At 47.7% G+C, this 12,869-nt stretch overlaps 2 protein-coding genes across 4 annotated transcripts; one reads left to right on the plus strand and one right to left on the minus strand.

The window, feature by feature from the left end:
• The first annotated feature begins 1,229 nt into the window (after positions 1 to 1,229).
• LOC119284886 (glucan endo-1,3-beta-glucosidase 4-like) lies at positions 1,230 to 6,428 on the plus strand. Its single transcript, XM_037564056.1, has 5 exons — positions 1,230 to 1,463; positions 2,564 to 2,668; positions 4,758 to 5,678; positions 5,770 to 5,797; positions 5,889 to 6,428. Exons 2-5 carry the CDS (start codon positions 2,599 to 2,601, stop codon positions 6,235 to 6,237), a joined length of 1,368 nt encoding a protein of 455 aa, XP_037419953.1. The 5' UTR covers positions 1,230 to 1,463; positions 2,564 to 2,598; the 3' UTR covers positions 6,238 to 6,428.
• Positions 6,429 to 6,448: 20 nt separating this feature from the next.
• On the minus strand, positions 6,449 to 10,940 carry LOC119284888. 3 transcript variants are annotated; one of them, XM_037564058.1, is made up of 3 exons: positions 9,833 to 10,940; positions 9,633 to 9,739; positions 6,541 to 6,896 (listed from the first exon to the last, which is right to left on the minus strand). In XM_037564058.1, exons 1-3 carry the CDS (start codon positions 10,246 to 10,248, stop codon positions 6,811 to 6,813), a joined length of 609 nt encoding a protein of 202 aa, XP_037419955.1. In that variant the 5' UTR covers positions 10,249 to 10,940; the 3' UTR covers positions 6,541 to 6,810. The 3 variants fall into 3 exon arrangements, with proteins under 3 accessions (XP_037419954.1, XP_037419955.1, XP_037419956.1); XM_037564057.1 differs by having other exon boundaries at positions 6,449 to 6,896; positions 9,633 to 10,940; XM_037564059.1 differs by having other exon boundaries at positions 9,633 to 10,940.
• Between the last annotated feature and the right edge of the window lie 1,929 nt (positions 10,941 to 12,869).

Below are 12,869 nucleotides of genomic sequence, written 5' to 3' on the forward strand. Positions count from 1 at the left end.
CGTTCCAACATCGGCGTCGGCTAGTTTCAGCAACGCCAACACCGTTCCAACATTGCCGCTGCCCTCGTTCCAGCAACACCAGCCGCCGTTCCAAAGTATGTTTTGGTGATCCGCATCGGAGTTGCCCTAGAGTACCCAGAGCGGTGTGTGGGCCCTATCGCGTAGCATGGGTGGCGAGGCGGCCAATCACGCACGAGATCGGTCAGCCGATTTGCAACGCTTTTTTTTTGTATCCTAAAGCCAGGAGAAAGGAGGGAATTTCCTTTTAGCCTTACCTTTTTCTTGGTGCAACTAGACGGAAAACCTTGGCGCTGGTGACACCGGAAAGCAGGGATGGTATGAGGATATCCACGAGTTGGCGTCACCAGACTGTGAAAGTAAGCCGGGATTGGCTAGCTAATTAATCAACAACACAGGCCATGCTAACATGCTTTGCTTTTGAGTCGGCTTAATCAAGAGCATAGGCCATGCTTTGCTTTTGAGTCGGCGTCGGATAAAGGAGGGATAGGGATTATTCGGCGGAGAGATAATAATAAATAAATAAAGAGAAGTAAGGGATCATGCATGTTTCGAGGGGCCGTTGGACGGCGGCGTGCGGAGGATGGGTCACCTGCCGTCGATTCGGTTTGACGAACTCGAAGCTGGGTTCGCACTCGCACCGTTGCGGTAGGCTGTCTCTCCGTAGGGTGAGTTTGGGTTTGAAGTTGCACCCAACACCACCACACGTCCACGTAAACTTTTTGAACGCGGTACAGACACAAGCGCTCATACATACGCGCATATATTCATCCCTATATACACACACGCATATCTTATTTCTATGAGCATCTTCAAAAAACTGAGCCGACATATCATCTTTAGATTTATTTCAGGATTGGTGGTGTGGCGAATGAGAACGCGCATCAAACAATCTTGATGTTTCGGCGACACGCGCAGCGACCGACGCCACGAATTAGAGGCTTCATCTTCATCCGACACTCGTTTAACGAACGGAATGACGGCGGACAACACACACACAAGCAAACTTAACCTGTCTCTTCTTTCCTCCTTTGCCGCGTGCAGTGCGTACGAGCCAGCCACACACGACACAAGTCGGCAAGCACTTTCTCTCGCGGCCTCGCCGCTGCACCGCCTTGGCATCTCTTGGTCGCGGCATCACCCAATCACAGTCAGCCGTGTGTGTGCACGTCAGCGTGATTGTGGTTGCATAGTGCGCGTATAAAAAAGGCCATGCGCTTGTGCTCACATGGTCAGGCATACATACATAGAGCCCCTAGCGAAGGCCTCTCCCCGCTGCCGACTGCAGGCTCTAAGAAACACGAGGAGCGGATCGATCCAGGGGACTAGTCTAGTTAACCGTTAACAACTTCTCGTTTCCACCATACACACAGTAGCTTTTCGTCCGGGAGAAGCAAGCATAGCAAGATCTGGCTAGCTTCTTGGGGCCGGCCAGCCGAGTTCAGGTATGTATGTGTGGCCATCGTCGCCAGTTCCTCCTTCACCGAATTGAGCTTGCCCTTTTTTCTTAAATTCTCTAGCTTGTTTTGAGATACGATTCCTTCTCTTTTAGCTTCACAATTAAGTTGAATTCAACCGCTTCCACATGCATATAGAAAGATTAGGTTAGATTAGATTGCCCGATTACTTTCCTCAAGAATATGTAAGCATGCAGCAGGGTAGCCAAATTAAGCTTAATAACGGTGCCAGGAAGAACCTCTCCAACCCAACAATTGTGTGTTTTTCCTTCTTCCATCCATCCATGGAGCTTACATACCTCAGCTACGAACAAAAATAGCAGGATATGTTCTTACCCAAGAGCAGCGTTTCCTTTCCATGAACCGCCCGTTTGCAGTATTACTCCAAAAGAAGCCGCTGTTAGCTAATTAATCAGGAGCTATAGCTAGATAAACCAGTTAACTAGTTACGCTAAATCGTGATGAGGCATGCTTGTCAGGATAGGGATAGTGTTAGGTGTACCCGTTTACCCACCAAATTGTGTTGCGCGGATGATATATAAACGTAACTGTCCTTGGACTATGCATGCAATCGTGGCCCTGTCAGATGTTGACGCTTTTGATGGAATCGGTTCATCGGTCGGTGTCACACGCGGCCGTAACAACAGTGACCAAAGTGTTCCACTCCATCTTCTTCTCCTCGATCAATTGTATTGTTTCCTTCTTTCCGTGTGGCGTCGTGTCCTGCTGTTGTAGGACTAGCGTTGCTGGTGGCGATCCGTCTGGAAGCATGCACGCATCATGGAGCTCGAATAATGCCGCAGGCCCGCGTATACCATGCCATGTTTTCCGGAAAATAATACTCCCTCTGTCTGAAAAAGCTTGTCCAAACCTTATTTCTCAAATGCATGTATGTAGCACTAACTTGATGCTGAATAAATTCATTTGAGGGGTAAGCTTTTTCGGACGGAGGGAATAACCACTCACGATAATTCATGGTCTTTCTGAAGTCTCCTTACGGCTGGAATATTACTTTTATGGACAGATTACAAAATTTCATTGTTTGCATAGGTATATGTTCTGACATATCTGCTCCAATGTTTGCATAGGTGTTTGCATCGTCGCACGCAGGAAGAGGCTCCAAATGTTGCGCGAGAGATGGCAGGGACGCGTTTTTACCCTCGTCCTTCTTCTTCTCTCCAACGCGGCGTCAGGTATGTGACTACGTTTGTGCTCCGGCTTCAGCACGGGGTTGCCGGTGCAGGGTTCCATTCTGGATCTCCTTTCTGTCGCCCAAGATTCGTTACTTAACTGGACATACGTTCCCGGACGTACGTACGTACGTAGAGCATCGTAGAAAGCAGGAAAGCATGACAGAAAGGATGTAACATGGCGGCACTACATGAGGTGGCGTCTTTTCCCAAAGACGCGACGGCACGGCACACAGACAGACAGAGTTCTATTTTCATTTTCGTTTTCTTGAAAGCGTGCAGCAGCACAAAGGGACTTTCTAAGCTGCGATGCTTGTGCGTTCCCCTTTCAAGACTCTTATCTTGCGTTGAGTCATGAGCAAAAAAGCAGAAGCAGACGCGACACGCGTACTACAAGAGCTAGCTCATCGGTTGTGGCCTCGTGTCCAAGAAACTGAATGATGCGCCTACCTAACTATCTTACGTACTACTCCTTCCGTTCTTTTTTTTAGGAAGGCCTGGCTAGCTTTATTAAAATTAAACAATGTTTACATCGTCTATGAGCTTACGAACAACACAAACACAGTCAAAAGGCTCATCCAACCAACTGAAAAAAGATTTATTACAGAAACAAAAATTAGCTAGTGCATGAGCTACTTGATTACAAAAACGATAACAATGCTTACAAATGACCTTCCCGATCAACGAACTAGTATCCACACATTCCATGAAGATTGCCGCCGATGAGTCCCACCATCTAGTTTGACCATTACAGAAGTTAATAACCTGTAGGGAGTCTGATTCCGCTTCCAACCGATTGAATCCAAGAGAATTAGCAAAAACTAGACCGTCTCTCATTACCAAAGCTTCTGTAGTGATCGCATATGCAACGAAAGGGATAAATTTGCATTGTGCCGCCACAAAGTTTCCTCTAACATCCTGTAGTATGGCCGCTGTAGCCCCCGCACCTTCATCTGGATAAAAAGCTGCATCAACATTCAATTTAATAAATTGAGGGTCTGGCTTACTCCATTTTGCTTCAGCGAAACTAGGGGTGAGCGATGACGCCCTCTTATGATTGCTCGCAATGGATAGCACTGACAACGCCCATCTCCATTGTGGTGGAACCGATTCATTATGCGTTATTTGTCTCTGATCCACCATAGGTACCAACCTCCCACGGCTATAACCTGTTTGAAGTTCAAAGATGGATGCATAGCTACTTGTTGATCCGGCAGTGAGAGTATATATTCAAAGATGGCCGAACCTGATCTGTCAACATGTATCGCTTGGTCAATGATATGAGTTAACCCAAGATGGGACCATGCATTAGTGCACAAGAATAGCAGATGTCGGATGCCCTCGGCGCCTTGATGACAGATGGGGCATGCACCATTTGAACCAACATGCCTATTAGTAAGGATAGCTCGAAGCGGAATAATTCCTCGCAAAATTCTCCAACCAAAAATCTGCACTTTACGTGGACATTGCAGCTTCCAGAGAGTACTCCATACAGTCAAAGGGGTGGATCCACTTGGGCGCCCCATCATATTTGCATGCCGCCGAAAAGTATGCCTTCCGTTCTTAAATACATAAGTCTTCTTAAAGATTCCATTATAGACTACATACCAATGGCGTAGCCAGCCCAATAAACCAAGGTGGTCCATCAATAATTTCTATTTACATAAGTTTATTTATTTACAAAGAAATATTTTTTTACTACACTATATACAAGCTATGGGGAAATTCCAGGGTGGCCCATGGACCACCCTAGCCACCCTTTAGCTACCCCACTGTTACATATGGAGTAAAATGAATGAATCTACACTCTAAAATAGTCTATATACATCTGTATATAGTTTGTAGTGGAATCTCTAAAAGACTTATGTATTTAAGAAACGGAGGGATGTAAAAGCTTTTAACTTCAGTTATCCCTAATTATATTTGCCACTCAAGCACTGAACAGACTGAAACCTGAAGCCATGCGTGGCCGTAACGTGCAGCTAATACGAAGACGCTCCAATGATGCGGTCAAACGAGAAAAATCTTTACTACACACTGGCAGTCACTGGCAAGTGCCAACTGAACTCAAATTTACCTTGATGATGGGCAGGCACTTCTCTGAGGGACGACACGATGCTCCCCTCGGAGGCCGAGAATTCTCCGTCAGACTTGGCAAAACTCGTGCAGTCTAAGCAGACCAAGCAGGCGCGCGTGTGCGGCGGAGCAGACCACCGGCTGCTGCGATCCCTGGCCAACACCGGAGCGGAGGTCATGGTCACCGTCCCCAACTCGCGGCTGCACCACATGGCGGAGTTCAAGGAGGAGGCCCAGCTCTGGGTCGCCGCCAACGTGGCGCCGTTCCTCCCGGCGACCATGATCACGCACGTCCTGGCGGGAGACGACGTCCTGTCAAGCTCTCCCGGGGCCGCCTACTCGCTGGTCCCCGCCATGCTGAACCTCCACGCCGCGCTCGCCGCCGCCCGCCTCGACGGCCGCGTCAGGGTGTCCACCGCGCTGTCATCGGTCCCGCTCGCCCCGTCCTGGCACGCCGGCGTCGCGGGGCACCTCCTGCGGTTCCTCAGCGACACCGGCTCGCCGCTCTTCCTCAAGCGGGCCCGCGCACGGGAGGCCGCCGCCGCCGACGACGCGTACGCCGCGATGCGGGCGCTCGGCTTCTCGGGCGTCCCGCTGATCGCCGCGGAGCCCGAGGGGCTCGGCGGCGCGGTGGTGTACCGCGGCCACTTGCGTCATGCTGCCGGTGGGGGCGGCGGGAGGCGGTCGCTGGCGGCGGGGATGTTCTGCGTGGCGCTGCAGAACGCGGACCCGGCGGCGCTGCAGGCGGGGCTGAGCTGGGCGTGCGGGCAGGGCCAGGCCGACTGCTCGGCGATCCAGCCCGGCGGGGCCTGCTACAGGCAGAACAACCTGGCGGCGCTGGCCTCCTACGCCTACAACGACTACTACCAGAAGGGCGCCAGCACCGGCGCCACCTGCTCCTTCAACGGCACCGCCACCACCACCGCCACCGACCCCAGTAAGCGTGCAGTCTGGCACAGCTTCTTCCATCTCCTGTACCGCCATGGATGTATGTTCTCTGATTCTTTCATGGTGATCGCTCCTTGCAGGCTCGGGATCGTGCGTCTTCGCGGGAAGGTGAGCGTCATTTCTCGCGACACTCAGCATACTTTTGCTCCAAGATCATTTCACAAGTCTGACACGGTATCAATTTCGTGCATGCTTGCAGCACCATGGCAGGGGGCTCCAACTCGAGCGTGCCGAGCGCCAGCCCTCCGACGAGCCTCGCGCCTCCGGTCGGCTCCAGCCCTCCGTCCGACTTCGGGCCCCCTCCGACCGGCTTCGGCCCTCCCGCGGGTGGCTTCGGTCCGCCGTCTGGGTTCGGCCCACCGTCTGGCTTCGGTCCCCCGTCGGCGTTCGGCCCGCCGGGGAGCTTCAACGGGAGCGGGACCTTCGGGCCGAGCGGCACCCTCGAGCCTTACGGCACCGGATGCCGCCACGTCGCCTCTTTGGCCGCCTCCACTCTCCTGTCCGCCATTGTTCTTGCCGTCCTCGTCGCGTCGCCCGATCTGATGTAAATTATGTGAGTGTGTATTTGAATTAGCTAGAGAGATCACGCCCGTTCTTGTCGGGTGTCACCCTGTCGCCCTGACAACTCCATACTAGTAACATGTACTATTAGCAGCGTTGTAAAATATACTACAGCACAATCAGAACAATATCGATATACGATATACAGGCGAACATACCGATTAAATTGTCGACACAATTTGATGTACTCATTAGTAACGGATTAAATTGTTAGACAATTTGATGTAGTACTCATTAGCATACTCGCAGTCTTGAGCAAACTGAACTCTGTCCACTGTGTCCAACACATGCAGTTGTAGCAGTACCAGGTACAGAGATTGGCAGGCATACCACAAGATCGCAATCGCGTCGACTGGTTACATACTCTTAGTTAACCTACTGCTTGTGGTTGAACAAAACGCCATTAACGCACTCTCACTGTCTCTACCTTACCCGGCGAGCGCGATACTCATCGTCGGATCAAGGCACACAAGATAAACTCCGGGTTAATGCTAGATTGCCACACCGCTACTACAAGACCAACACGGCGGAATAGTCTGAGTTCGGCATCCGCATTAGCACTACTCTGACTTTGGTGACTCTGTGCTTGAGCTTGCAGCACAGCCTTGTTCCGGTGTCTCCTTCTCAGCCCCGCTGTTTCCAATGCCTGTCCAATATGGCAATATATCAAAATATGAAGTGTATTCAACTGTGGACATTAAACAGCATACGAATAAACAGGAACAGAAGGTAGGCCTTAGCATCGGCAACGCTCGGTGCATCGCTTGCAGGAAAAGCACGGTTAGGGAAACTGAGATGAAATATCAAAGCTTAAACCAAACCACATTGACAAAAGCATGTAAACAAAGAGAAGTGGGTGCTTAGAAAAATAAACTTAAAGCTCTAGAACAGTGTGTAGCTTCAGAACCTCACAAATTACCAAGTATAGCATATACCAAATCTCTACTAAAAACTCACGGTTGCAGTAGCAGCATTAAACTAACTTTACTCTGTGTATCTTCCGTCATATAAACGATCTTGTGATTGGCAGGGGGTCACATGGAACAGTATACAAAGGCAAAGTTCCACCATACAAACGCAACAGTGAAGGTTTCTTATAAGCTCCCTAAAGAGCTGCGGAACTCAGCCGCTACTGCATGAGGTATTCTATTTTACTAGTATAATTTAGTTGCCAACAAAGAAATGTAAGAAAAATAAATGTTCTTCTCTAGCTGCTCATTACCAAGGGGAGATTTTTAACAAAGAGAATTGACAGATTTTAAGATATTCCCAAGTTAATATGAGACACTAATTTTGCATGATCCAATGACGCATATCTACTGTTACCCCTTCATTGGTAAGGACCCATAAATGACTATTCCTCTGCAAACTGTAGTGATCTAAAACGTCTTATATTAGTTTATAGAGGGAGTATATTGTTATGCATATAAGAACGCAAATAGTATCACCATTAAAGCACAGTGGTAAGGAAAAACTAAATTATGATAATTCACAATTTTCAATTTTTATACTTTTCTCGTATTTGATTTCTGTATGGTATCGATTTAACCGTCTACGAGTGTATTGCCCTGATACATAATCACTTCCCTTGTTCTGTAAGTACATTTAACTTCTGCATGTTTACTAATAGGTTTCTGCTGCTGGGGAGTTAGTACCTGGAAGCCATAGTTATCCTGATTATATGTATACTAGTCATCAACCCGTGCAGGCGCACGGGCTAGCATTTTAAAAACATAAAATAAATATACATGAATAACATGTATTCCACGAAAAGTATGGTAATTTGAAATGTAAAAGAAGACTTACACCACTTTGAGATATTATTATCAAAACATGCAGAAGTTTCCAATGTTATCCATAGACCCTTTAAGATTAACTTAGGGAAGAAACTAATTATGTTTCCCCTTTCTTTCCCATCGCCACTTCACATGAAAAAGCAGAAACATATGCATGCAGGTTATAGTGTTAGGAATCCATCTACACCAAACCCAGTATTACCCTGCTTCAAGGGAAGGAGATTAAAAATGCAATTTCTAACCGATGAAGCCTTGAGCTTTTACCTACTTTCCCTCCTCAACTTACAGTGCTGAAATATCCATTAAAAAAGAAGACTATGTGTAAGGTACACAGGCTGCGTGCAGTGGTAATTTTTGGTGTCGTTTGATAATTTTGTGAGGAAACAGTCAATACTTTGAGATTGTGAAACCATAAAATTTCACATAATTAAAAAACATGTAACCATCCAATTTCTGTTTGATAAAGAATCAATGGTTAGGGTCATCGACTGTCAAATAAGAATTCAGAATAAAGATGTAGAGGTGCACGGATTGACAAACTACTGAATTAATGTCAAACACAAATAAAGAAAGGAAGTATTCTAAGCATCGATCTGAATTAAATAGGGTTTGGATCTCACATATAGGATTATGCATGTCTTACATATAGATGACGAGAAAAAAATGATCTATGGTCTCACTTGTCAGCTATATAAGTTTCAGAACAATGGTTTAATCCATACAGAAAAGTGGACAGCATAAGTCCTGCTTGACTTGACTAAATGTGTCTGAGATAAAACAATCTAAAGGTGAACTGGTAGCAATGTCCTGGTTTAAACTTGCATTCCCTCTACATTAGCTTGGCAAAAAAAAAATTGCGGTGCAGTGCTTTCTAAGAGAGACCTGAAGGATTGGAGTATCACCAAAGAGCTAGCTATGGACAGGGGTGCGTGGAAGCTTGCTATCCATGTGCCAGAGCCATGAGTTGGTTGCGAGATCTTATGGGTTTCACCTCTAGCCTACCCCAACTTGTTTGGGACTAAAGGCTTTGTTGTTGTTGTTGTTGTTGTTGTTGCAGTGCTTTCTAAAATTCCATGATGCCTCAAGGATGCTACTCATGTATATCATAGTAAGATCCTTCCTTTACTAATCTAACTATCTTGAGATGGCTACTAGAAAATTATTCATATATTCCTGAGCTGAAAGGTAACAACTACCAAATTGTGTAAGCAAGAATAACAGATAACAATAATGAAGTATGCTACTCATGTATATCATAGTAAGATCCTTCCTTTACTAATCTAACTATCTTGAGATGGCTACTAGAAAATTATTCATATATTCCTGAGCTGAAAGGTAACAACTACCAAATTGTGTAAGCAAGAATAACAGATAACAATAATGAAGTATGCTACTCATGTATATCATAGTAAGATCCTTCCTTTACTAATCTAACTATCTTGAGATGGCTACTAGAAAATTATTCATATATTCCTGAGCTGAAAGGTAACAACTACCAAATTGTGTAAGCAAGAATAACAAATAACAATAATGAAGTACCAAGTATGGAGGGAAGTGGGAAAATAAGGATGCAGCACAAAGTTTACCACTTGATATTGTTGGTGTCAACAACAATGATGGTGGAAAGCTGCTATATGCGCGCGCATTGGGGATGCATGAATTTGAGGCAAACACCCTCTCAAGCTGGAATGTCCTGGCATCCAGCGAGAAAAAGGCTCGATCAAGCGATGAGCTTTGGCGCTGATATAGGAATAAGTGCCTCCCTGTTGAACTGATCAACACATACCCAGAATCCAGTGAGATTGTCCTCTCCAACTGCCACTGGATGGAACTCCCACAATTGTTTCGCCCGGTGGTATAGTTGAGGTATTTTGTGCCTTCGGTACGCACAAACATCCTGGACCTGCCTTCCCCTGCCTCCAAAATGGCTATATCCACACCGTGTAAATATCTCATCTCAGGTGGGGGTTCAGCAATGGAGAACTTCATCCTCCGGGAGTCAAGCACCAGAAACTTTTCCCTCCAATCTGTCACCCAATAGAAGAGCCCATAGGCGTATTGCCGCAAGGAGAACAGAGCCAACCCTGTGGACGATAGCAAGCCAGGTAATAAATCACTCCAGCTCAGGGACGAAATGGCTCGCCATTGCCCTGTGCTTGACGAGAAGACAATGGCAATCAGCTTAGCATTGCACTGTGCCATCCAGACCACGCTGAAAGACGTCTCTTCTGCCGCGGATGCCTCCTCGTCGCTGTCGCTTGGGGGAGCGAGGAAGGTCTCGCAGTAACGATGCGGTTTTATCCAGAGTGGACGCTTCACCGTAGCGGCTAGGTGGGCAGGGATTGGGGGAAGCAGGAGGTACCGACGGTACAAGGGGTCGCACACCACCAGCTCCGGGAAGACCAGTCTGTGCCTATTATCGATGTCGTGCTGGGGGGACTCTGTCGAGGAGGACGCGGCCGCTGAGGACGTCCTGGACGCGCCAATCGGTGGCGGGGGCGGGGAGGAAGGAGAAGGAGAAGTCGGCAGCTAGGGCCGCGGCGCCGGCTGCCGGCGCGGAGGGGTGAGGCGGGACCGCGGGGTAGAAGACCTTGCGTTCGTGGTCGAGGAGGCCGAGAAGGGGCGGAGCGTGGAGCTTGCGGTACTGCCGGAGGAAGGAGCGGTCGGCAATGAGGCGGCGGAAGGAGACGCAGGCGGCGGAGGCGCGGAGAAGGTCGGCTGGGTTGGGAATGCGGAGGAATATCTCCACCGATAGCTCGTCGGGGATTGGCAGCGAGGCCATTTCCTGGGGTCGAGGATGGGGCTCGCGCTCATCCGCCGCGCCGTCGACCATCGCGTCGCCGGAATCGGAAACCCTAGTTTTTGTTTGGTTTTGGTGAGAGAGAGTGTGAGTCCCGTGGGTGAGGATTTGAGGGAGAAGGATGTATGCACTTGTCGCAGCAATTTGGACATTTCGAGGCCCTTTCTGCAAATGACCCAACGGACGGAGGTGAGGTGCCTGCACAGTTCAATCCTGTCCCTTGCTTTCACATCAAACGGCCAAAATCTCTCCAAAGAAATTAACTTCATTGTACAGGATAGCTCAGTTTTCTTTTTCAGTTTGGGTCCGATTTTTTTTTTCGGGATGAAAGGGAGTTTTATTCCAAAATTATAGGGTTACAATCCCAAGCCAACTCCTCACAACATGGAAGACTCGAGTTCAATCATACCGCAGTACAACACTCGATACGGCTATAATGTGCCAAGAAATGTGATACCATATTCTTCTCTCTACCAATTTTACAAGGAACAAACTCCCTAACATCCAGGTGAGCCTTAATCTCAGCGTCAAGATGACTATAGGCTGATCTGGATAGTGTGTCACCGGTAAGAGTTGCCAATGCATTTGAAGAATCCGATTGAACCATCACCGACTTATTTGAATGTTGGATGGCCGAAGCCATGCCTTGCATGATTGCATGCATTTCTGCTTTAAGGGCGTCTTTACAATGAAAGATGTACCTATATGCCGCAAAAATCATAGAACCATCATCGTTCCGCAGTACCATTCCGGCAGAAGCGCGCCTGTCCCAGCTCGAAAAAGAATCATCAACAGAGAGGGCTACCCAACCAGCTGGAGGCCGAGGCCATGGTACAGGTGTTGACAACCGTTTACTACTCACCACACGGCTTCCTCCGAAATTGGCATCTTCCCTTTTTATTATTTCTTTCGTAGTAAAATTTCTTGCTAAATGAAGCGACTTGTAATAGCTATCCAAATAGTCAACTGTAGCATGAATCGAGGTCTCACCCTTTTCATGAGCCATGTCGTTCTGTAGCTGCCATATTTGCCAAATGGTCATAATCACTAAGTCCCTAGTATGTTCTGAACACTTTAATAGCAGTTGCAAGAGCCAATCCTTCCCTGAATCAATTAGTAGTGCATCATCAGGCAATGACCAAATCTTGCGTAGACCTTCCCAGACTTGCCGAGCATGCATGCATGTTATAATGGCATGAAAACTACTCTCTTTCTCCTTGCCACATACCGGACAAGAACAACATGCTGATATATGACGTTGAACCTTGCCCAAATTAGTAGCTAATGCCCCGCTCGCCGCCTTCCATGCTAATATGCGCATCTTTAAAGGTGCCCGAGACTTCCATATAGAATTCGAAATTGTCCGGTCGCCGTCCGGCCTGTTACTGCTAGCGCCACCAGCATGAATATCATCGTGTGATTCTGTAGCTAGCTTGTATGCTGATTTAACCGTGAAAATACCGTGAGGTTCAGAAAACCAGCCAATAAAATCTTGTCTATTCCTTGGAGAGGTACGAATTTCCAGAATCTCTATAACATCCATCGGCCAAAAGTGCTCCTCGATCCGCTCCACCATCCACGCTCCATTTGAGTCTAAGAAATCGGACGCTCGGTTAAACCGGCTGTTCCTTTTAGGGGTGATAGGACGAAAATCATATCGTCGAGGAATCCATGGATACCTCCATGTCCTCACCGATGCACCATCCCCAACCCTCCAAATAATACCCCTCTTAACAAGCTCTAGTCCATGCGCAATTCTCTTCCAAACCGCGGACGAATTTTCAGTAAATACTGTATCTAAGATGCTGTCATAAGGATAATATTTAGCTTTTAATATGTGTGCACATAGACTATCAGGGAACTCAATCAGTCTTCAAGCTTGCTTGGCTAGCAATGCTTGGTTAAAAGCGCGCATGTCCCTGAATCCCATGCCATCATTACTCTTCGGCAGCCTCAGTTTATCCCAACTTAGCCAAGCCATCTTCCTTTTGCCTCTTTCCACACCCCACCAATACTGCCTCAT

Source organism: Triticum dicoccoides, chromosome 4A (genome assembly GCF_002162155.2).
Source record: "Triticum dicoccoides isolate Atlit2015 ecotype Zavitan chromosome 4A, WEW_v2.0, whole genome shotgun sequence".
Taxonomy (NCBI): domain Eukaryota; kingdom Viridiplantae; phylum Streptophyta; class Magnoliopsida; order Poales; family Poaceae; genus Triticum; species Triticum dicoccoides.

Bases quoted from the DNA above. Each gene is read 5' to 3' on its own strand.
- LOC119284886 (XM_037564056.1), top strand. From the start codon at position 2,599: ATGTTGCGCGAGAGATGGCAGGGACGCGTTTTTACCCTCGTCCTTCTT. The intron at 2,669-4,757 runs GTATGTGACTAC...GATGATGGGCAG, and splicing joins TCTCTCCAACGCGGCGTCAG to GCACTTCTCTGAGGGACGAC. The intron at 5,798-5,888 runs GTGAGCGTCATT...GCATGCTTGCAG, and splicing joins TCGTGCGTCTTCGCGGGAAG to CACCATGGCAGGGGGCTCCA.
- LOC119284888 (XM_037564057.1), bottom strand. From the start codon at position 10,248: ATGGCACAGTGCAATGCTAAGCTGATTGCCATTGTCTTCTCGTCAAGC. The intron at 6,897-9,632 runs GTAAACTTTGTG...CATATTGGACAG, and splicing joins GACACCAACAATATCAAGTG to GCATTGGAAACAGCGGGGCT.